We start from the raw sequence: 22,523 nt of genomic DNA, 5'->3' as shown, positions 1-22,523 counted from the left end.
TAATATTAGGCAGTTCAGGGTAAGCAAGTAAAAAGGTTTTTGAAGGAGATAAATCCTCTCAAATGGGGGAGAACTTTAATGTAACAAACAATAGCAGTAATGGCCAAATGAATAGCCCTTATGCCAGTAAAAGAAATAAGAGCCTTAATAGCTAAAGCGTGACCGCTAAGGAGCTCTTTTCCTTTCTTTAGGAAGTTGAATGGCAATAGGAAATTTAAAGTAGAATTAAAAATATATAAATATTTCGCGCATGCCACAAAATGTGATTTTCTTTAACATTTATAAGTTCTGATTCGAAACTTTTCTGGTAAATATTTTATAGATTTCACGCCCACCCTGTACCCTATAAATATTCAACGCTACAATATTTCAATTCTGCTGTCTCATGTTAGCTTTTGACCTCCCGAATTTCCATAAATCCGAACGAGGCAGTCGAGAAATTACGGCCCCTTTTTTTGCCGGAAAAGTCCCCAATTAGGGGCGAGAAACTTCGGGAAATGGTCGCGAGTGCGCGTCGTTGCCCCAGAATTTGCGCCAACGCGGAAAATCCCAACTCTTTGAATTTTCCACCGAAGGGAAGATAATCAATATGGCCCAGTGTCGCCTCTGTGGTCTACTAACTTGCTTGTGTATGTGAAGACTTGATATTAGTAAATTTGATAAATCAAATTGTATTCTACTGATTTAAGTGGAGAAATTGGAGACAAATTTGTAAGAAAACTATGGGCTTATTTCGTTCTTAATGGTCTTGAAAATTAAAGGTAAAACACGTAGAATTTTTAGAACTTCTTATATGTATACATAAGTGTGCAATTTTTAGATGTTGTGGTGTTATTACTTATCAGTTCCAGTTGAAATAAATTGGTTCGAAGTGGATATCAGGTTTTAAAGATGCATTTGCATTTTGAGAGGACTGTGAGCGCTCGAAGCGATTGCCCAGTTTTGTCCTTAACATGGATGGGAAAAGTGCCTGATGAGTTACCGGAGGTAAAGTTTGTTATGAATTGAAAAAAATTTACATCAGCATGCTTACGCTCAAAAATCACCAATTTCTGGAATATCCTAATTTTTGTAACAAGATACTGAAAATCTAAAACTGGGTTAAGAACACAATACAATCAGTGCCTGGACAAGAAATCCATGCCTAAAGAATTATAATTAATTACTTTAGCAAATGAATCAATAATTCTCTATTATTTAATAGACTCCCTACTGCTAGATAAGAAATGACCCATATCACCCTTTGCAAAGTAGATATCCTGCAAAGTTGTTCCCTTTGAAGCTAAATTATTGCTTCATTATCGCAGGTGGACGAGGGCCAATTATTGAACTGAAATTGTAATTTCCTTCTCTTGATTACTAGATATTGGTTTGGCTCGTCCAATCTATCAGACAACTGCAATGGAAATTTTACTCGATTTGCGTTATCAGATTAGTTAATGCGTGGCTATGGGAGTACATTAGGATTCATCTATGAGAGTGCAGAACAATGTAGAATATTTAAGAGAACCAAGGGTCAATACATCAAATTAGTGATAACTTTAACTATAAGATAATTTCTATAAATAAAAACCAAGAAACTAATCAATGATCTGCTCTTGTTTTATTGTTGAACACTTTTTCATAGTTGCCAAACTTTGATTTTTTCCGTAAATTGGCTTCAAACTTGCACCTATGTAGGGAATATTGACAAACTTTAAAAAATTCACGGTAATAATAACTTTTGAGGTTTCAGTGCATGCACTGACTAAATAGACTGAAAACTGATCTACATTAGCTAGGAATAAACCCAACTGTAATATTCATCTTGGTTAAAAAGTTGGTTAAATTTGAAACTCGTTTTAATCAAATCTTGTCTCATGTTTAAAAAAATCCAAGTAAAAAATGTGTGGAAATCGAATTTAATATTTACAGATCAAATAGTCTAAAGTCTGCTCTACCAGATGAAACTGAGTGCACTGGAACATTTTTCTTTGTTAATAAGCTACAATTTTTGGAGATTCGCTCAATGAGAAGATGATTAACAAATCTAATTTTTCAAAAATTCATAGTAAAAGACCGTGATTATCTCGAATTTGAAATTTATAGATGAAATAAACTAAATTCTGCTCTCTCAGATGGAATTAGATTCAATCGAGTAAGTTTCTTGGTTTAGAAGTGATTAGATATTGAATGTTGAGATGAGTTTTGTAAGCACAGTTTGCGACATCTATTCCTTTTGAAAAGAAGTGTTCCGTTGCCGGCTTTTAAGCAATAAAACAGTTTGAGCCCTCTTGAAATCGCGGGAAAAGTTACGTGGTTAACGAAAAACAAAGGCGCACCAGAAGATATTTCCAAAGATTCAAGACATTCAAGTTCTCGCGCTCGTAACAGCAAGGTTAACTTTTTTATATTTAATGATTTGAAAGAACTGGTTCCGCTACTGATTTTGTTGAGTTCACGGACTGTTTTAAGACTCATAGTCACCAAATTTGTGCAAGTGTAAACGAGGCTATGCCCAGAAACCAACGGTGCATGATGTTAATACGATACTCAACTAAGCCATGCTTCGCTACTGATTTCCTCTCAAAGTAGTTTTAAGCCCCTTGAAATCACAATCAAATTAGCACTATGATTGTCAAAATACAGTGTCAGTACAGATAAATGAATTCTCTAAGAGTTTGAATACGTACAATGTTTCGAAAAATTATTCGATTTAGACGATAAATGTTTTGCTTCTGGTATTTATGAGGCATGGCTAATTTAAGATTTTTTACGCCTAAATTTGTGAAAAATCGGCACTACTTTTGCTTTAAAAGCGGAAGGGCACCAAAAGGGATGTTTGAAATTTCTACACAATTCTTTTAAGGTAAAATATAGACATGAAATTAATTTGATTGTAATGCTATCTTTATGCGATGGTTCAAGTACCAGTTTCGGTTTTGGACTTTTGAATAACAATTGTATCACTGAGTCTAAACGGGAGAAATTCCCGTGCATAGCCCATGGAGGCGCCTTATGTGTGCCTTATCTTTCTTCTCAGTATCTCGGACAAACAACCGTATTATCATCAAATTTAAATTTTATAGAATAGATTAAAGCCGGTTCTATCAGCCAAAATCACAATATTCTTAACAGTCTCAGTAAACTAGATTTAGGCTCCGGTAACGCCCTTGTTTACCCATCTAGACAATATGGGTTAATAGGCGGCTTGAGGGGAAATTCTCTCGGAGTATTAAAGCCGTCCCTGGAAATTTTATTGGAGAAACGTGCCCTTTTCCATCGTAATTTGTTATAAAGAATGCAAAAGGTCTTATATATTTACAACCCCTGTTCTAAAGTTATAAACTTCCCTGCAAGGTTTGTTTATTCATTTTCGGCGTTAGGATGAAGGATGGAAGCTAAATAGAAATAATTACTACCAAGAAGGATGGCTGGCAACTGGAAATGTAAGAGGAATTGTTGGGGTAACTTTCACTACTAGTCATTGCAAGAAGAACGTCGATTTTCCATTGAGGACCAATTATAACTTGCGTGGGCATAGGTCGAACGTGAGCAAATGGATTCATGGTGGTAGCATGCGTTTGAAGTAGCTTTTTAGGTCATATTGGTGAAATGGAACGAGCCCTATCAAAAGCTAGCATCCTGCGACAGCTCTGGAATAATCTTCGTCTGGATCAAATACGAGGGGAGATGGTCCATTGAGCTAATCAACGACCGCAACACTCCGGTCACTAACTTTTCTTGGTCGCACGACGGTCGCATGGCATTGATTTGCTATAAAGTAAAACACGTATCGCTATAGCTTTCAGCGTTGTTCCTTAATGTTGTATTTTCAGGACGGTTTCGTGCTGGTGGGCTCAGTGGCAGGCCAGCGTTACTGGTCTTCCATGTTAAACTTGGCCTCGACCATCACATGTGGTATATGGACTCCAGATGACCAGCAAGTCTACTTTGGTACCAATTCCGGCCAAATCATTGTAATGGACGTTGCGGGTGCCATGGTTTCTCAAGTGCAACTCATCGAGGACGTGGGCATTACGTCCATGGCATGGAGCTGTGAGAAGTTCAAAATGGAAGAAGGCGAAGACGAATGCTCTAGCTCAGGTACCATAAAAAGTAGGCGGTTTTATTCAAAAGGTATCTACTTCTGACAGGTGAAAGTGTGCTGTGAAGTCGTCTTTTGTAATGTGTTAGCCTACCAGGAATATGTTATAAATAGTTTGATTGATGTGTCGCTTTATTATCTCAATGAAAGTTTCAGGAATTTTTTTTGCGTTTTTAGGTGAGAAGAAGTTCATTCTGGCGGTCTCCCTGCAAAGCGGCTATATTTGTCTGCTTTCTACCTTTGACGACGTTGCCCCGATTCACATCAATACGGGCCTGCAAGGGCCTTTGTGCATGGAATGGAGTAACTCCAGGGAACTTCTGGCAGTAGCAGGAATTATCCTGAAATCCCCTACCGAAACAGAGTACACGAATATGCTGAAATTCTATACCGATAAAGGAGTATTGCTGTATCAGACTCAAATACCCGATACGCACGTGAGTAAAATTTTCCTATGAGTTTTTGCAGGTACTTTACTGAGAAACTCTGCATTAAACATTTTTATATGGTTTTTCAGGCTAAAGTTTCAACATTGACATGGGGGCACAACGATAAACGCTTATTCCTGGCCACAGGGACGCAAATTCACATTGCTTGGGTGGCAAAGAGAATTGCTTCCCTACAACTGTTATGTCGTCTACGCATCTACAATTTACTCTCCAATGAGGCGATGCTGAGTCTCTTGCCTCTGCCTCTGAGACTTAGGAACATTATAGGAAACCTTTTTGCTCAAACTATTCGGGTAAATACTTACGGGATGTTGCAAAATTGACCGTTAGTGTGAAGAATAACTAGCGTTTGTTAGTGTAGATCGACCCTAACTACCGGAAACATTATTTGAAAATGTATGTTTTATACATGACGTCCCATAATTAACGGTATACAGTCGAATCGTTGATTCCTTATGTAAAAATATTAAAACCAGACCTAATTTACCTACGTCCAAGAATTGAGAGTAATTGAAATACAGGGTATCCAAGATTTAAATTATTTTTTATTTTTTTGGTAAAAAACATATTTTATCCGCAAAAGTTAATCTTGCTATTTTCTCGGGTGAGGACTTTTTCGTGCATTATAAAAAAGGCGATTTTCCTAAGCGTTTCATAGGCGTTTTCTTCAATTTTGGACCACTTCCAAGTAATAAGCTTCTTTAATAAATAATTTTAAAATCCTAAAAAAATCCAAAGATTTCCCATCAATTTTAGTGTTGCGTACCCGAGCCAACCGCCCTTAGGGAATTTGTATCCAGACCTCCTTCTGGGTCAGTAAGACTGCACTGTACCATGATTCGCCATGACGAGGACTGTAACATATCATCAGGCACTTGTTACACCTTGTATCTAGAATATCTGGGTGGTTTAGTGCCTCTGCTGAAAGGAAAGCGAACCAGCAAAATTAGGCCGGAATTTGTGATATTTGATCCACAAGCTGAAGGTACTCTACAGTACCTAAATTAGATTTTGGTACTTAAAATTTTTGTGAAAGATCTACAGCATAATGCGGATTCGAAGAGCTCTTCAAGCTCTTCAACTGCTTTTGCTAGTGGAGGTTTCAGCGATACTTCGGAGTCTGAAAAGGAGGAGGGGGGCTACATGGCATCGCCTCGCATGCAACGAAAGAAGAAGAGGAAGCATAAAAGTGAAAGGACCACTACTTGGCATTATAGGACGGACTTAGAAGCGGAAAAAGATGATTTAAGCTATGTGGATACTTTACCGGAGGTTCGTTAATATTTCTAACAATAATCTATATTTTCTAACTAAGTTAATGCAGCAGGTGCGTCTTGTTGAAGTTACATCGAACATATGGGGCACAAAATTTAAAATTCATGGTCTGGCTTCCGTTGTTCCAGCAAATTTAGGCCAAGTCACGTATAAAACTTCGCTGTTGCATTTGCAGCCCCGCCAAATGACTTTAGGTATCTTAGTGCAAATTTAATCATGTCTTTATGCTTTTTGAGAAACGTTATTTTAGTCATAACAGAACTGAGGGATGATTTTCTTGTTGGTCCAGACCCGTCTTTCAATCCCAACCTGTTTAGTGAAGACGAGGAGGAGCAGGTGGTGCAGGAGAATAAGACTAAGTGTACTCGGTAAGTTTTTAGTATTTCTAGAATTCAGTATTCGTTTTAGCGCAGTTTAGGTATTTAATCGAGTAAATAGAAGGGCAAATTTTCTACGAAAAGTGATACTTTGCCGCAGTAGATTTCCCATTTTGTTAGTTAAGACATTTTTAGAAATTCTTAAAAGCATAATTGTCCTAAAATGTTGTGAACTGTAATTGTCTCCAATATCTAGCAGTAATGAATTCATTCTTAGGGAAGGTCGCATTTTTTGTTTTTTCTTAAAGGGGAAATATGGACAATTGTCCGCCGATAGCCCCTATGTCCCCAAGAACCAGCGCCCTAACTAGGCAGAAGTCATACTTGTCCCCTGAATCTGTGTGTAGCTACAACAGTAACATTGAATCCACCCGAGAAGAAAAATGTTTATTCGTGGAGATAGAAGATCGTGATCATGTCCGTCCTCAGAACCTGTTGCGTCCAACAAACAGCCAAAATTCTACGAGTTTTATTGGTCCATTGGGTAAGAAGAGCCTTCCCTCATTGACCATTTAGTTTATAGAAAGGTGACTATCCCAGGAAAAACTAGCAGCCAAAATCAGAAACATGCCATCTCTCCTATTTGCTGTGAAGTGTCTGTTCCTGCCTTGCAATCGCCGAAGAACGCAGTGGCTCCTAGCGATATCATCTTTGATAGACCCTCGGCTCCTACAATTATTTCATACTCTTCGAACAGTACTGCTACGTTACAGGTTGATTTTTTCCAATTTAGAGGGATGATGAGTTTTAGATGAGTTTTCTGTCAGGTTAAGCCAAATTTCGATCAGCATAACAACAAAAACGACATTTCTGTGAGCTTTAATATAAACAATGGGGAACAGAAGCCGATAGCTCTGAGAAAGCAAGTGCAGGTACTTTGCGAGGCAAGTTCAAGCCAGGCGAGTGCGAAGTTGGTAGGGAAACGGGAAGATGATGGGGGGAAGGTGGCGGCTGTGGACGAGAAATGCAGTAAGTGGATGTAATTTTTGAAATAAAGAATATACTCTAATTTCTGTTGACTGTTATGTCACGCTTTGCGGATTGATACTGTAAACACGTATCCAAATCGATGGAAACGGGATTTTTGAATTTATGCACTTATCCAGACAGGGGTATTCCGATAGAGGGGTGAGGCCATTTCATAAAAAAAATTTGGTTGACCCACGTATTTTGATTTTGAGCCACCCTGTAGAATTTAAATTAGTTTGTCTACCCCCACGAAACTTTTATATGAAACTTTTAAATTTGGTTGAATTAGTCAATTGTTAATTTTTCAGGATTCCCACCAACGTTCGTCTCCCCTGGAATAATGACTAGAAGTTGCAGTGTTGGTTATTTAGACATGGTCGACGCACAAATGGTCCCTCCAAGCTTCCGATTGTCCTGCGTGAATCGCGGGGACAATCCCAATAAGAGGTTTGACCATAGAAGTCCTTAATGACAAATTTCTGTTTTTACACTCTTTCTCAGGTTAATTTTGGTTAATAACCACAAGGAGGCTAATCGGAAAAGACACAGTCGCTTGCGACAGAGACCAAAAATGAGCTGCGAGCTAAAAACCTTTGGGAAGTCAAAAAGTCTCGATTCCAGTGATATTTTTCATAGTTCTAGTAACAGTCCAAATTTCATTTCGAAAGAGAAAAAAATTCCCGAACAAATCGAGCCCAATGATATGGCGAAGGTTTGCATAGGAGAGAAACCGTCTCAAGTGGAGGAGGATCTTTATGTAGCAAACAATAATAATAGTAGCCAAATTAATAGCCCTAGTGCCAGTAGGAGAACTAAGAGCCCTAACAGCAATAGGATGACTGCTAGGGAGTTTTTTTCCTCTCCTTTAATGAGGAGGAGAAAAAAGCAAAACTCCACGAAAAGAGGTTGCAATTAATCACTGCTTTTAAAACTTTTTAATGTATTTGTTTTAGGGAAATTGAAGGCTGATGATAATGACAGTAGTTCTGAGTCAAACGGGGTTCCTATTCACACTCAAGCCTTAGTAAATTTAGAGAAACTTATCAATAGGTTAAGGGAAGACGATTCGGGCAGCAGATGCACCCCGCCAGGGTCTCCGAAACTTCCGAGAAGTTCACCCTCATCACCAGCTCCAGCCAAAAAAGGTCACCATTACTAAAAATCATAATAATTTTAAGTACCCATATGCAGGATTGTTCACTTATATGCTTGGTTATTTTGGGAAAATTACTAATAGGCCCTGATTTTTAGTCGAATTTTTGCAAAAGTTCATTACTTCTGTGTTTCATAGGTCTTAGACCCCAATCAGCATCACCAATTCGTCGCAGAATCATGAATTCTCCGTTTCTTCGAAGAAAATACAAGAACTGCCAGGAAAGTTCTGATGATGAAGTAAACGTCTCAGGAGATGAGATTTTCAACGGCACCAACTACAAGGATTTGGAAACGTTCCAGAAGTCCCAACTAAGACAGAAGGTAGGAAGACTAGGAAGATTGGACATAGCTTCCAAAAGAACGTTTCAATTCAACTTTTTCAGTTAAAGAGGGGCAAGATTGAACCGAACGGAGGTAGCTGCTGCAATAACCAGAATACGACGCAAAGGAGGGAATTCGTAATGCACAATAAAGCACCCATGTGGAATGAGAATAGTCAAGTCTATCAGCTGGATTTTGGAGGTAGAGTCACTCAGGAGTCAGCTAAAAACTTCCAGATTGAGTTTAGAGGAAAGCAAGTGAGTTGAAGAAATTAAGAAAATATTTACAAAAATTTTTAGTGTAAAATTGGGTTCCCTGAGATAGGGTCTGTTGGAATTGAGATAATCTTGTAATGCTCAGAAGGTGCTGTGGATTTTATTTATAAGTATTTCTTGAATTTCGGAGTTCCTCCTGTAGCTCATAAATACAACTGATATCTCTGACATATAAGCGATATTTTCTGAATTACGTTTCAAAATTATTCAGTAATTTTTTCTAGGTTGTATTGAAAGTTCCTCTTTAAGGCTTTGAAACTTCAAAACTGATAGAGATAGGTATTGTGGAATATATGCTACAAATTTGTTTAAAATTCAGTTTCAAAATATCCAAAAATATAGGAAGTGTACTATTTAAAGATAAACTTTTTTATGGCTGAAGGAAAATTGAAATTTTCTATTGAAAAATCACTTTTAAGACTTTGAATATCAAAAATTGCGAGAGATTGGCATTGGACATAAACTGTTTTGTCCTTGCTGGCGATTTCATATCAGTACTAAGAGGCATCAATATTGAGAATTTTAAGCCAAGAGGTGGTTTTCTGTGATCTTCATTAGTTCTCTTGCAATTTTGTACTGAAATTGTATAAAATTTCTTTATGACTTTCAGGTAATGCAGTTTGGAAGAATAGACGGCAACGCCTATACTTTGGACTTCCAATATCCCTTCTCAGCATTGCAGGCCTTTGCTGTCGCTTTGGCCAACGTCACTCAGCGATTGAAATAGTTACCTGTGAGGTTTCATCGTCCCAACACAAGCTGTCGTTGTCGGGTAGGCGATTCTAGTCACTTTTGTCCCTATTGTCAGATGGCCAGAAGTCGGTTACCATCTCTAACTTAGGGTCAATTTATAGAAGTTGTGCTAACTTTATCGGAGTATAGTTAATAATCGAGTAGCAAACTAATTGCCAACCTCTATTCGAACCTTATCTCCCCGATAAACTTAGCGCTAAAGAATAATTTGGACTTTAAACCGATTCAAACCTAAAGTCATTTTGATGATTCTCAACTTTGTCTTTCCCATAGGATCAGGAAAAGAGAGTATTGCTGCAGTAAATAGTTTTCATAGATATCAAGGATTCGCCGAATGCTCAATCTTTATTTAATCATATGGGTGCCTGATAAGCTCAGCTGGCCTTTGATTTATCGGCCTTTAAGATCAATAAAGATGCTTGCGATAATTTCCATGAACGTTTCTATGGGATTTATCCTCTTGGTAAACTTGCTGGGATTTTTTGATACTTATTGCCAAGGAAGGCTTCTGTCCAAGAGTTTCTTGCATTGGCTGCAATACAAGAAACTCTTGGACAGAAATAAGGGAATGAACTTTTCAAGTAGGCAGTTTTCAGCTTTTGTCGGTAGGTTTTAAAGGTACCAGTAAATTACGAAATTGATGGGTTAAAAACTTTTGTCCGTCATCAAAAACATCTATCAAATCCGGCCTTTAATAACTCAGAAGTTGAAGTTATGTTCCCAAATCCATTTATTATATCGTCACACTTGCCAAAAAATGGATTGCATGGTTGCATTGTTTGATTCCTGCGGTGTTTTAGTTAATTTAAGGAAGCTGGGCAATTTGTGCAATAGAATCTAAGTAAAACAATGATTATTGTAATATTTTTAAGTGAATTTTCGAATTTTATACGTAGCAGTTAAAGCGAATTCCGTTTGTTTCTTGGTCACTACCAATTGTTGATCGTAGGACTAGAAGCAATTTTTAAATAGACCTCGGTATTGAAGAAGTTTATACGCATCAGAGATTTATTTGTTGAATTTTGGTTGCATTATAGTTCTCTTTTCATTGTTCTTTTTTGTGGAAATATCCTGGAAATTGCTGCTTTTAAGCAGATTTACAAGTCAACCATTAAATACAGGGTAATCATAAAAAAATCTCAAGGAGGCATTGACATAGCAGAGGCATGTTTTGGATAAATTCATCAGTTGTTATCTATTTATCAGATGTTTGAGAATAAATAGCAAATGGCTTAGTTAGCCCTCTAAGTTTAGGGCTCAAGCTTACCGCGAGGTTGTGTTTAATGATAACCCGGTATCATAATGTTTATAATAATAACACTGGGCAATAAGTGTTTTATTCATGTAAATTTTTCTGTAATAGAGTGAGCAAATTCCGAATTAAAACGTTGTGGGCTTTCAGTTATATTAAATTCGAGCCTCTTGATTATTGGGTTGTTATATCTACGAGAAAATTGCTACACGGTGCCACTGTAAATATCCAAACGATATTTTTTATTATTTTTACGGGTTTTATATTGCTACGAAAGGCTCCGAAAGGCTCCGAAACAAGTGAATTTCCAAGCTACTCCTGAAACCTAAAATCTATCATAACTTGACTGACTCTAATGCATCTGCAAAGCCTGGATGGCCTGGAAAGCTCCATCACGTTACAAAAACAAGATGTAATGATTTAGAAGAGAAACGTTTAAATAAGTGAGATAACAGTTGGATAAATACTTACTTCATGTCCTGCAGTTACAGCTAAAGGAGGTCGATTTGCATCTTGTTATTTTACATCTTTTTAGCAAACGTAGTTCCCGGTTCAAATGTGATCTAAATAACATGACAAATTGACAGGGAGTGAATGCCATAAAAATATTTTTGGCATTGACAAACTACAGGTATTTTAACGGTTTACAACCTAAGTTTATAACATTATTCTGCCTTCTCATCCAATAAATATGTGTTATTGAAAGAAGCAAACCTATTATGGAACTCCACAAGTTCAATACTGAACTACTGTCGTTAGCCTGAAAATAAATAAAATACATCGTCATCGTTTTGCTAAGAAGGCCACTTCAGTAACCATAATAACTCATAATTGTTATTTAAATATTCATCTTAAAAGTCAGGAAAATCAACATCAAGCTGAATTATCAAGCCTGATCAAGTAATGCAGCTTTCCAAAGAAACCAAAGAGAGGCTGCAATTTGCGCTGGATTTAGCCAGGAGGATCTTCCACATAGGCTACGTGCCATTCCTGCTTTACATGGGTTTCAGAAAGGGCCCGGATTCCGGATGTGGAGCTATTCATTTTTCCCATCTATTTTGGCATTATTAGCGTATGTGACTTTAGAGAACAAACCAAAAGTAATATACACTATAAAAATGTTTTAAACCTTTTTTCTTGCCGTGAAATTGTTGTAGTGCTACCGTAGAGAGCTATAGCGTCATAGAGCCCGAAATTGAGCATATTGCTGCTAAAAAGGTCATGTGTTTTTTCCTTCATGCAAAATTAAATAAAATATATTGCACCAGTTGATGTAGAACTAAGCGGTTTCTATTAAGTACGAAGAATATAATATCAATTTTGGAGTTAAGTCCCATTAGGTTCGGTCAGGTTTGGTGCAAAAAGGGAACAGCTACGGAACTTTGGGTTCTCGGTCTTGGGTGATAGGAAGAAAAATTTTAAGTTGTTAAGCAATCGATATATGGAATTCGATGTATGGAAAAAAATCATGGAGTTTAGTGCTAGTGTATTAACCCATGGGAAAAAGGTTTTTGAAGGGTTACGGAAATATTTATTATCTCATATTAGTAGCAAAAAACATTAAAATTAATTTTTTTTGCATAATCACGAACAAACAAACTCAATTAAAATGGAAAGCGACATGGAATTTACCAGACGGATTAAAGTTTAAAACGTATTTGTCTGTCTTTAGCGTATCTGATTCATACTGGCCTTGATCGAATATTTCAACCATCCCCTTTTCGTTTGTTTAAAATGAAAAATATGTAATGAAACTTTCAAAAATGAGGAGCTGGAACTTATTAAATAATAATAATTAAAATTTAAACTGATTAATTGAATTAATCGAATGGTTTTGAACAGAAAAACGTAAAAATGTGCCATAAACCGAAACAAATTTAAAGCTTGTTGCCCAGTGTAAAAATGCCATTTAAAGTTGCACCTTTAGACTAAAAATAAACGTTGTGTAGGTAACTCTATTTTCAGAAATATTTAAGATCGATTAAAAAGGGCTGATAGTATCTAAATCATCTGTGGAGTAAATGTTATAATTTATTATCGTAATGTAAATTTGTTACTGGTTCGTAAAACATTAATTTATATACGGTGGTTAACTATAATAATAAAATTGTTTCATTCAAGTTAATTTGAAACAACTCTCAATGTTAATAAAACGTAATTTTTGCTTATGCTCTCACTTATTCCTAATTTTTCCTAATCGGATGTATCGGATGGATCATATGACTCAAATCAGGTGGATTTTTTTCAAAGGCACTAATTTCCTTCATACCAGCTTCGACCAAACCCCATAACTCTGGGTATTCCCTCTTATAGGTGGAATACCACTGCTGAACCAAATGGTATGGGGAAATATCGAAGTTTATGGCCTCCAAGCACATGGTGGCCGTTACCAGTTGGAAGTCTGCTATTGTGATTTTGTCTTCAAATCAAAGAAAATTATTTAAAAATTTACTAAAATTATGAACACAAACCTGATGCTGCATATTTGGTTCCGGTGTTCTTAAGGTAAATATTGAAGTTTTCCAAGGCGATGTAAGTCTTTTTCAAGCTGAGTGGTGTTCTTTTGTAATCGAAGAATATTGGGGCCATCTAATCACCAAAAAGGAAAGATTATTTTTTATCAGAGAGTTGCTAATTAATCCTCACTTACAACGTGTTCTGAAATGTATCTGTAGTAAGTAGAAAGGTTAAAGCAGAGCCTGTGGTTAACAAGAGCTCTTTCTTTGACTTCTTTGGGGTAGAGAGTCTGATCTTTGGGGTACTTGTCTGCGAGGTATTGGAGAATTGCGTTGCTAAAAGAAGTTTTATGTCAGTTTTCTGATTTAAGGATACATTCTAATTACCTTTCTCCAAGAAGAAAACCATCATCATCAAGCACAGGAATTTCTTTTTGGGGATTCTTCTACGATTGAAATTACCAAATTTATAAAAGACCCAAATACACAATGTTCTTACCTTTTCAAATTCCTTAGTCATGTGTTCTCCAATGCCAAAATCCACGTTTATCAGTACGTAATCGATTTCAAGATACCTAAGGCATTGCTGCACTGCCAAAGAAGGTGGACCGTCGGATACGGAATACAGAGTAATCGGCATACTGTTTTTATTGAATTGGAAACACAAATGACCAAAGAGACACAAAACACTGTTGTGACTATTCTCGTCTCTTAATTAGTTTAATTACATAGTGAAATGAATATTACATTGGAATGAGACCTTGCCTGCGCACTAGCAGTACCATCCATATTCCTGCAAACACCACTTTCATTTCTTTAAGAATTTTTAATGTTAACGTTTAGTTTGTTTTGAGCTGTTGCAGAATGAATATGGGTTGTTGTGTGGATTAAATTTATGATTAAGAACGTAGGATTTTGATATTTATATTTGGATCATTAAGTTTTACTGATCTTTGTTGATTTTTGTACTAATATTTGTGTTCAACAGTTTTTTGATGAATAGTATATGACTTTTATTGCACCACAAAATCCTCTGTGGTACTTTTGATCATTTTATTGCTGTCAGAAGATTTAAGAATGATTTTTTCTGAATGATGTATATTTTGTGGTAATTAAAAAATTCAAGGAACATCACGTGTTACTTATACACTAGATTGATGCCCAAATATTTAATTTTTACATAACAAAACTTTTGATAAGTTTAAAAACATTTTTGACGTTTCCATAGCAACTATTTATTTAATGTGTACCATTACTATAAGTCAAATCATAGCCGATTTATCAAAAAATGTTTTAATGGCTATAACTCATACAGTTTCTGAGAAAAATATAAACTGTAATATATGGCTGAAAAGGAAATTTTGTGACGATTTTAAAAATGTAAATATTCGCTATCGCTTCAATATGAAAATCAAAAATTTAACAATTTATCTTTAAAAATAAGGATTTAACAAGGAAACTGGCAAGACCGCTAAGAAGTTCTCAAAAAAGTGTCTTAATAATGTAAAACCTTCATTCCTTTAACTGTAACTACATAAGTTATTTGGAAAAAACGAAAACCGCCAAATTCGTTTTTTTTCGGATATTTTTGTAACCATTCAGAATTTAGTCCGTATAAAAACAGATTATTAAATTGCATAACTTTTTCCAAATTTAAACCATTTTGTACCTATTACCGTTTCCTAAATCCACATGCTGTTCATCCTTATCTGGGACAGTCTATATTCGTGATACGTCATTAAGTTGTGCATGGAATAGATATCTAAAGGTTAGCCCTATTGAAAATATGAAATTGATCCTTCCCTTGAAAACTTGTTTTTCCAAAGCATTTTTCCTGGATTTCATAATCGTAAATCTTCTATCAAAGGAATTTTCAATTAAATTTGCCCAATAGCTTCGAATATCTTAAGTTATGTGGCAATCAAGGCACTTAACACCCCATTCTCTGGAGTGTTTTCCCATAACTTAAAACCTCCGTAAGTACTGAAAGCTCCTCCTCCTCCTTTTTATTTTTAAAAATATTTGAAAATGATCATGTGAGATCAAACTAATGGTACCACCACGGACACAATATTTAGTTGGTATTTTTAAGGTAAATAAGGCCATTACTGTCACATAAAAATGTATAGAATTTCGCCCAATTTACATAACGCTAGAGTAGTAAATATTTGTTTCACTGATGCTTACCAGAAAACTCCGAAATTTCACTCTAGATAAATGTAAACTGGAAAGGAAACGCATTGTTAACCGGAACAAATAAATTCATCCAGACCGACTTTTGGGGAAAAACGCAAGTGTTTATTTCGGTTGCGTTAGTGCCAGTTGAAAGTACTTTAAGCTTTCAGTAACTACATTGTTTAATGACAGATTAATTGAATTATTAATGTCACACGCAGAAGGCGACGTACTATTAGAGTTCTGCGGAAGGATTACCATCAAAAACCTCAATCTAGCAATAAAATGAACCGAAACGTGTTATCCGAAACGTTAATGTACAAAAACAAGTCAATCTTAGCTTCTGAATGTCTAAAATTACCTAGAAATGAAAATTATTTTTAATGTTCCCTATAATTAGCACAAATGATCCGTTGATTTCATTCTTTAGTAGCAACCAATCGATGAGTTGTGAAAATTCAAATCTCTTAAATATGAGGATCTGCTCATTTTAGGCTCTTAATTTAGGAGGTTTATTTATCAATAATTGCGTAACCTACGCGAATAGTATTTTGATACTAATGAGGTGTTTAAAGGCAGTAGAAGTAGCTGGACCGTTGCCCAAATGGACTGAAATTAGTCAATCGGGGAAATGGCAATGTAGAATTAATGGAGAATGAGTGACATTCTATTACAAAAAATGTCCTAATGCAAGTGACAATTGCACGATATTTCCTGAAGTTTCCAATTTTCTTCAATTATATCTGCAAGATTTGAAGAATAAGTGTAATTTTTATGAAGAGATAATACCCGTAAATTGCGTAATTTTGAAATTATGTCACCGATATGTTGCATGTAAACCTTTGTATCAAAAAGAAAGTGTGTTTTCGTTCTATTTATTCCGTATGTGATTTCGTTAATTTTTTCAATCATATTAAATGTTTTTTGGCTCCCTTCGAGAACTAAAAGTGTAAGCTTTAAATCGTATCGAGGGGAAGGAGTGTGGATAAGAAGAAAACCCTGTCCTATGTTTTTCATAAAATTTGTTGTGGGGCTCGTTACTAAAGACTAGTTTCAGTAAATTCAAAATGTCGATTCCTGTGGCCGTACTTCACAATTTAAAGGTTCTAAAAGGAGTTTTCACAATTTTGAGTAGTACGCCTCGACGATTTCACTTTTTTAAGCGAACAACCCTAATAGGTAACACCCTGATTTTGTTTTTGTTGCCGCTGGTTCTTGGTTAAAAATTGTATTTTGTTCGTCCATGTAGTTATTAATTTACGCATAAGTCATTAGCGTATGGCATATGTATATGTTATATGATTCAGCAATTTTTCAAAATAATTTCTTTGACTTCAAAATACGCCCCTGTTTTTATTGCATTTAAGTGCAACATTTTCATATTACATAACATTTTTGCGGCACTCAGCAAACAAAAATCACTGGCATATCGCAGCCATATAAGATCCAGCAATTTTCCAACTTCCATTTGGCCTATAGGGTGGTTCTGACTCGCAGAAAAGCGTGATCTGTACATCCGGTTTCTATTAGTTTGAAATCCGTGCTTTCTAAATTACAAATATCTTATCCCACAATCAGGGGCGGGTTTAGGGGTAAGTGTCCCTCGAGCACAGTGTCGAACTGTCCGGTATTGTACGTCACCAGAAGTTGATAAGTTTAGTCAAAGAAGCAACGTATATTGGTTTTAATTTTTATTACAAAAGTCACAGTACAAAAATATTAATAAATAAATAAATATGTAAATAAATATCTAAATAAATAAATATTTTAAGAACACAAGAATGTCTACTTGCTTTATTAAGCTCGGCTTGCAAACACAGAGGAAGGACATTCTGCTACTCTCAAATAGAGGATTAAATTGACGACAACTTGTAGACGGCTTCGATTCATTCAAAAGATATGTACATTTCTTGTCTATAAAATGCTTTAGCCGGGAAAGCCCTCAGAACAATTTAGATAATTGACATAACGTCATTGTTGAGAGGTTTGAGTTGACTGCAAACACACGTGCTTGGTACTTTGAATTTTCCATATTCCACTTTTTTATCTTGAGTAAGTGAGACCAGTCTTATTATGTTGTATTTCTGCGTGCATTGAGTGTGGTAGTCGTATGGCAGCAGCTTCGAGTCTATACAAGGTTGATCTGGTTCTCTATAACAAAGTTTATAAGCAAGATGGTTCAGATTACGGTCAAAGTGCTTACGCGCAAGATTCATAAACCACAGTTTGAACGTGGTTTTCGACATTAATAATAAAACGAGGCTCCCCAGAATGGTAGTCGTACCCTACTTTAGGGGTGATAGTGAGGGTTCTTGTTCGGCATAAGTTGTCCAATTCTTCCGACGCTCTCACTTTCGGTGCGGACATATCAGCAGCGGGTTCTATTAAGGACACATTGCTGAACAGAGGTAGATTCTTCTTCCTTTTCACGAGTTTTTGGATGGTTTTGATTGGGTAGGATCCAATGCTTTCGCAGATTCCCAAATATTCGCAGTTTTTAAGGTGGAATTTCTTAGGGATGTATCTGGATCGGTCTTTGGGCTTTTTTGACGTCTCTTTTAATGGTACCTATTAAAAATAACTCTCTAAAACTTGGATATTGATATGAACAAAAAAAGTGGTTTGTTTCTATAGTGCATTCCACTAAAGCTCTAATGTGTATATTAAACCTATAATTTTAGTTCAAACCGAGCGTCACGTGAGTTTTCTGTTTACGCTCTACTGATGGATATTACGCTTGTTTTCCTTCATTTTTTCATAACCAAATTTGTGACGTAGAACTCGAACATATGAGTCTTTTTAAAAGGCGCAACTGGACCTTGATGGTGGTTTTAACACTTCATCATCATAAAAACGATGGATTAACATTCGATTTGCAGTAGTATTTGCCAATTTATTGGGGGTTTTGTGTACACAAAACGTGTTTTATGCGGGTTTCTTGATGGCCTAAACAACTTAACATTTGCCAGATTTTTGGCAAGACGCAGAAGGACCTTCATTGATGATATCAAAGGATGTTTACAGAGAAAGTCGGGATGAAGTGAAATTATTGAATTTGCTATTTAAATATTTTTCTAATGCATAGATAGAGAAAAATAAATACTAAAACGTGATTTGGATCGTCCAGACATATCGAGTGATAAGTGAACGGTCGACTGAAATATTGAAAGTAAAAACTGTTGGTATAGTAAACATGCTATGTAATTGTGTAGTAAACATGCCTAAGGGCACGGGCTTCCGTTTACTCTTAAATCATGGATTTTTTTATATTATTACGAGCTTGAGGTATCCTCAATTTTAAATTCAACACTCAATCAGTACTCAGAGTTTTTTATTATGCCGCCTTGCTTTTTCCTCAATGCCAAGAACATTTCAAGCATTTCGCAACACTACCGTATTTTTCATGCTAGTTTAACTCGGAGAAACGATAATTTGAACAAAGGATAATTGCTTCATTATGGTATGTTTCGCTGAATTAGACCGAGGAGTTATAAGGATTTCAATGGTTAGGAGCTTCATCCCCTCCAAGTTTATGAATTTAACTTTTTGGGAATTGACAGAAAATTCTCAATAAGCTCTTCAAACTTTTGGAGTGTAATCTTCTTTTAACTCTGGTAGAACTTGAAAAACATTGAAAATCTCTTAATAGTTGCAGATTTTTCATTTTTTTTAAATTATGTAAAAGAAAATATACATAAATAAAAAAATAAAAATTTCCCGCTGTTTTATGGGTTGCTTAATTTCAAAAGAATAATGAAGATTTCAGATAAATGGCAAATTTTTATTTTTTTAGCATTTTTGAGATTTTTTTTACAACCTAAACTAATACGTTACTATCTTGACTCCAAATACGGATAATCTAAGAAATTTTCCTGAAAGAAATTATTTATGTTTTACCTTTCGAATAATCTCCAGTTAAAAGAGGAGTGAAAGAAAAATTAAACCATTCTGTGCGATTCAGTTAATACTAAGTCGTTGGCTGTTTTAAATTAATTTTGAATTTATATAACATGTAGCCATGATGGTCAAGGGAATGGATGTACACACTTTGTAAACAAGTGTCTCACCCCTATTCGCGCTACATCTCATTAAAATTAACCTAAGGTCGACCTTAAAACTTCCCACTTAACATATGCTAAAATTGCTGTCTGTAACGTAACGTTTTGATGACAGCAACTTGTTTGCAGTGGATTCATCTCAATTTCAGTTTATGGGAATTGGTACAAATTGCCTTATTTTTCTTTCTAAAGAGCACATGATCAAAGGAGATACATCTGAGTGTAACCAATTTGTGCACGTCAGTAATCTAAATAATCACTTAAAAGATTTTTATCTCTGGGATATTAATGATAATATGCAGTGAATCGCTAAAAAAAAATCAAATTTCATATTTCTAAAAAATGTTTTAAACTTTATCTGCAAGATCTTATCAATAGTTCATAAAAACTGTACATAAACATAATAATATACAAGTTGTCTGCAGTTAAAAAAATTAAATGTCATGCCACTACAATGAAAAAATATGTTTTAAACTTCATCTAGATGGACTTAGAAATGTATTAAAAACCCCTCGAACTTAATATCAGACTCTGTATTGAGTAACTTTCTCTTTTTATAAGTATGTTTTAAAATGTATTAATAATATACAGGGTGTTTCGTGTCCAAAAATTAAAGTTTTATATCTCTGAAGCGTAAAAAAATGTTAATTTTCCACATAAACTCAACAACAGTTGGAAAACCGGTTGAAATCGTTAGGTGGTGGTATATTGAGGATTGTTACTTCTCGCTGTAATAGGATTTAAAAACCTGATAATATAGCTACAGGGTGTGTCATTTAGAAGCAATCAAGTTTCATGTTTTTGAAGGGAAAAACACTGTAATCATAATTCGTATAAGCTCAGAAATATTTCGAAAACTGGTTGAATTCGATGTAAAAAATTGAGATTTGTGTCCCTACAGAGAAGGAAATATATTTTAAGCTTCGGTCCCTATTTATTAGGGTTGGTATTATTTATAGTCAAAGGGTATTAAAAAAATTATATGTCGAAGTTCTAGTGCTTTTTAAAACCTATTATTTTGGTAGTGTTTATATGTATAGGGTGTAATACGAAAAACGTAAAAATAACACAAATATTTACATTCAAAAATGCGACTTTTATGATAATATATGTATATATTTGGAGAGATGGTGCTCTAAAAAAAAACTGAACGCCCTGTATGTATTTTTTCAAAAAGTTGCCTTGCGAATAATTATTTCTTGATTTGTTATAATAGGACTACTGATATGAAAGAATAAGTATTATCAGAATATTTTGCTCTAATTTGTCGATTTACCCGTAAAAACACAAAAATGTTTAAATTTCGCCAAAAAGGACCCATGATTTCTTTATTTTAGGGTATTCCGAACAGTTTGAGTATTTATGAGGTTCTAATTGGTGATACAGGGATAAATAATTAGTCGTGTTGGTATGCAAGACTGCAAACTTCTCTAAGTCAAAAGTGTGCAAAAAATAAATAAGGCAGAGTAGTTTTTATCTTTCAGGTAAAATCTGGAATTCAAATTAATTCTAAAATGATTTCCAGATACTTACAGCCAAGGTAAAACATACTAACACACTAACTAAACCGAAACTGTAGGTCTTCATCTCGTAACTTTATATCACAACAACGTTACACTTGACTAGAAAAATACAAAATGTTCACAGCCTTCTTCTTTCTCGGTCGCTTCGAATTTGCCACAAATGTGGTCGATAGGCATGTAAATACTCCCGATTTGTTTAAATTTCTTGTTTACTTTATTGCTAATTATACAACCGCACGTATCTCGTGACGTCAATAGAGAATGAGAGGCCCTAACGAGGGTCCGACCCACCTCGCGTGGTTTTTCCTGTTGTCGGTTTCCTGAATGAAATTTTGGATGACTGGTTTAGTATCTAAAAATTTTAGTTATTTGAATGCTCAGGGTTGGATTAAGAGAAATCACTGTTGGTTAGTTTCGAGAAGAGCCGATACTGCCCATTCGATTTATGGTAAGTGCGAGGGAGCTTCTTCAATGATGACACATGTCGTATTATATCAATTCTGTTTCTGTTTCATAAATATTAGCATAATCGCTCGAATTTTGAGACCTGGGATGTCTCAAGAAATTTTATTCAATTTAGTAGTAGACACGTCAGATTAGCTAGAAATTTGAGATGTACTATGGTAAACAATTAAACAATTTGGAAGTGGTTAAATGAATCATTCCTCTGGTGATTTATTGCGGAAAGAACCTCATTCTGGTCTGCTTTACGAGAATTTCAGAAATATTAGTTTGATTGACCATGCACTCAGCGAGGTGAGAAATAAATTGTGGTTGGTTGAGATGTGCTAAATTTCATGAAGCAGGAACTACATAAAGAAAACATCTTTTGATGATAATCTTTGAAGTCTTTGAACTTAAGTAATAAGAGGGCTATAACTTCATGTAGATTGTGTGATATAACGTGAAGTAGTGTCTGATGAGCACATAAAATTCAACTAACTAACGATAACCAGGTTTTTTAATGCAGTTTAAGTTGTTATTTTTTTATCATAATTATTTTGTTTTTTTTTATGCCATAATGCAGAATGTTTTGGCTTCGACTTATTAATATCTTCAAAACAATGCCATGCATGTCTCTAGTGGTAATCGACAGAAAAGTCATTTTTACGTTTTCATATTACCCAGAGTTTCTTCTATCTATTAGATGATCAATTCTAATAAAGCTACAAGTTATTCCAAGTTAATTAGAGTTACTTCTTTTGTAAATTTCACTTGTCCAGGTTCATCTCCGATGGCTACGCCTCTGTTTATTAATCAATTAAATGATTAATTTAAAGAACAAAAACTCCTCAAAACGCTTAAACCCCATTGGAGTAGGTTGATTCAAAAATAAATTATACTTGGCTTTTATATTCAGTTTCCTGAGTGGTACGCCCATGCTTATCTCTGACTGAC

At 35.3% G+C, this 22,523-nt stretch overlaps 3 protein-coding genes across 4 annotated transcripts; 1 reads left to right on the top strand and 2 right to left on the bottom strand.

Annotated features, from left to right (window-relative positions):
• The first annotated feature begins 499 nt into the window (after window positions 1-499).
• Tusp (WD40 superfamily protein Tusp) lies at window positions 500-13,081 on the top strand. Of its 2 annotated transcripts, none has more exons than XM_066396842.1 (20): window positions 500-761; window positions 821-987; window positions 3,366-3,530; window positions 3,581-3,763; window positions 3,819-4,086; window positions 4,265-4,524; window positions 4,605-4,829; window positions 5,293-5,521; window positions 5,573-5,808; window positions 5,864-6,005; window positions 6,062-6,179; window positions 6,437-6,672; window positions 6,729-6,901; window positions 6,956-7,157; window positions 7,466-7,604; window positions 7,659-8,062; window positions 8,111-8,302; window positions 8,449-8,633; window positions 8,696-8,890; window positions 9,519-13,081. In XM_066396842.1, exons 2-20 carry the CDS (start codon window positions 892-894, stop codon window positions 9,633-9,635), a joined length of 3,765 nt encoding a protein of 1,254 aa, XP_066252939.1. In that variant the 5' UTR covers window positions 500-761; window positions 821-891; the 3' UTR covers window positions 9,636-13,081. The 2 variants fall into 2 exon arrangements, with proteins under 2 accessions (XP_066252939.1, XP_066252938.1); XM_066396841.1 differs by having other exon boundaries at window positions 5,861-6,005.
• Window positions 12,925-14,116, bottom strand: gfzf (GST-containing FLYWCH zinc-finger protein). The gene is made up of 5 exons (XM_066396843.1): window positions 13,869-14,116; window positions 13,757-13,815; window positions 13,564-13,705; window positions 13,385-13,502; window positions 12,925-13,332 (listed from the first exon to the last, which is right to left on the bottom strand). Exons 1-5 carry the CDS (start codon window positions 14,007-14,009, stop codon window positions 13,097-13,099), a joined length of 696 nt encoding a protein of 231 aa, XP_066252940.1. The 5' UTR covers window positions 14,010-14,116; the 3' UTR covers window positions 12,925-13,096.
• A 3,186-nt stretch (window positions 14,117-17,302) lies between these two features.
• LOC136412998 (neurotrophin 1-like) lies at window positions 17,303-21,333 on the bottom strand. Its single transcript, XM_066396298.1, has 3 exons — window positions 21,136-21,333; window positions 17,748-18,112; window positions 17,303-17,695 (listed from the first exon to the last, which is right to left on the bottom strand). The coding sequence occupies exons 1-3, from the start codon at window positions 21,187-21,189 to the stop codon at window positions 17,497-17,499; spliced, it is 618 nt and encodes a 205-aa protein (XP_066252395.1). The 5' UTR covers window positions 21,190-21,333; the 3' UTR covers window positions 17,303-17,496.
• Window positions 21,334-22,523: the final 1,190 nt, after the last annotated feature.

The sequence above is a fragment of the Euwallacea similis genome, chromosome 13 (assembly GCF_039881205.1).
Source record: "Euwallacea similis isolate ESF13 chromosome 13, ESF131.1, whole genome shotgun sequence".
Taxonomy (NCBI): domain Eukaryota; kingdom Metazoa; phylum Arthropoda; class Insecta; order Coleoptera; family Curculionidae; genus Euwallacea; species Euwallacea similis.
The sequence above is the reverse complement of the archived record's forward strand: the minus strand, read 5'-3'. Positions and strand labels throughout refer to the sequence as shown.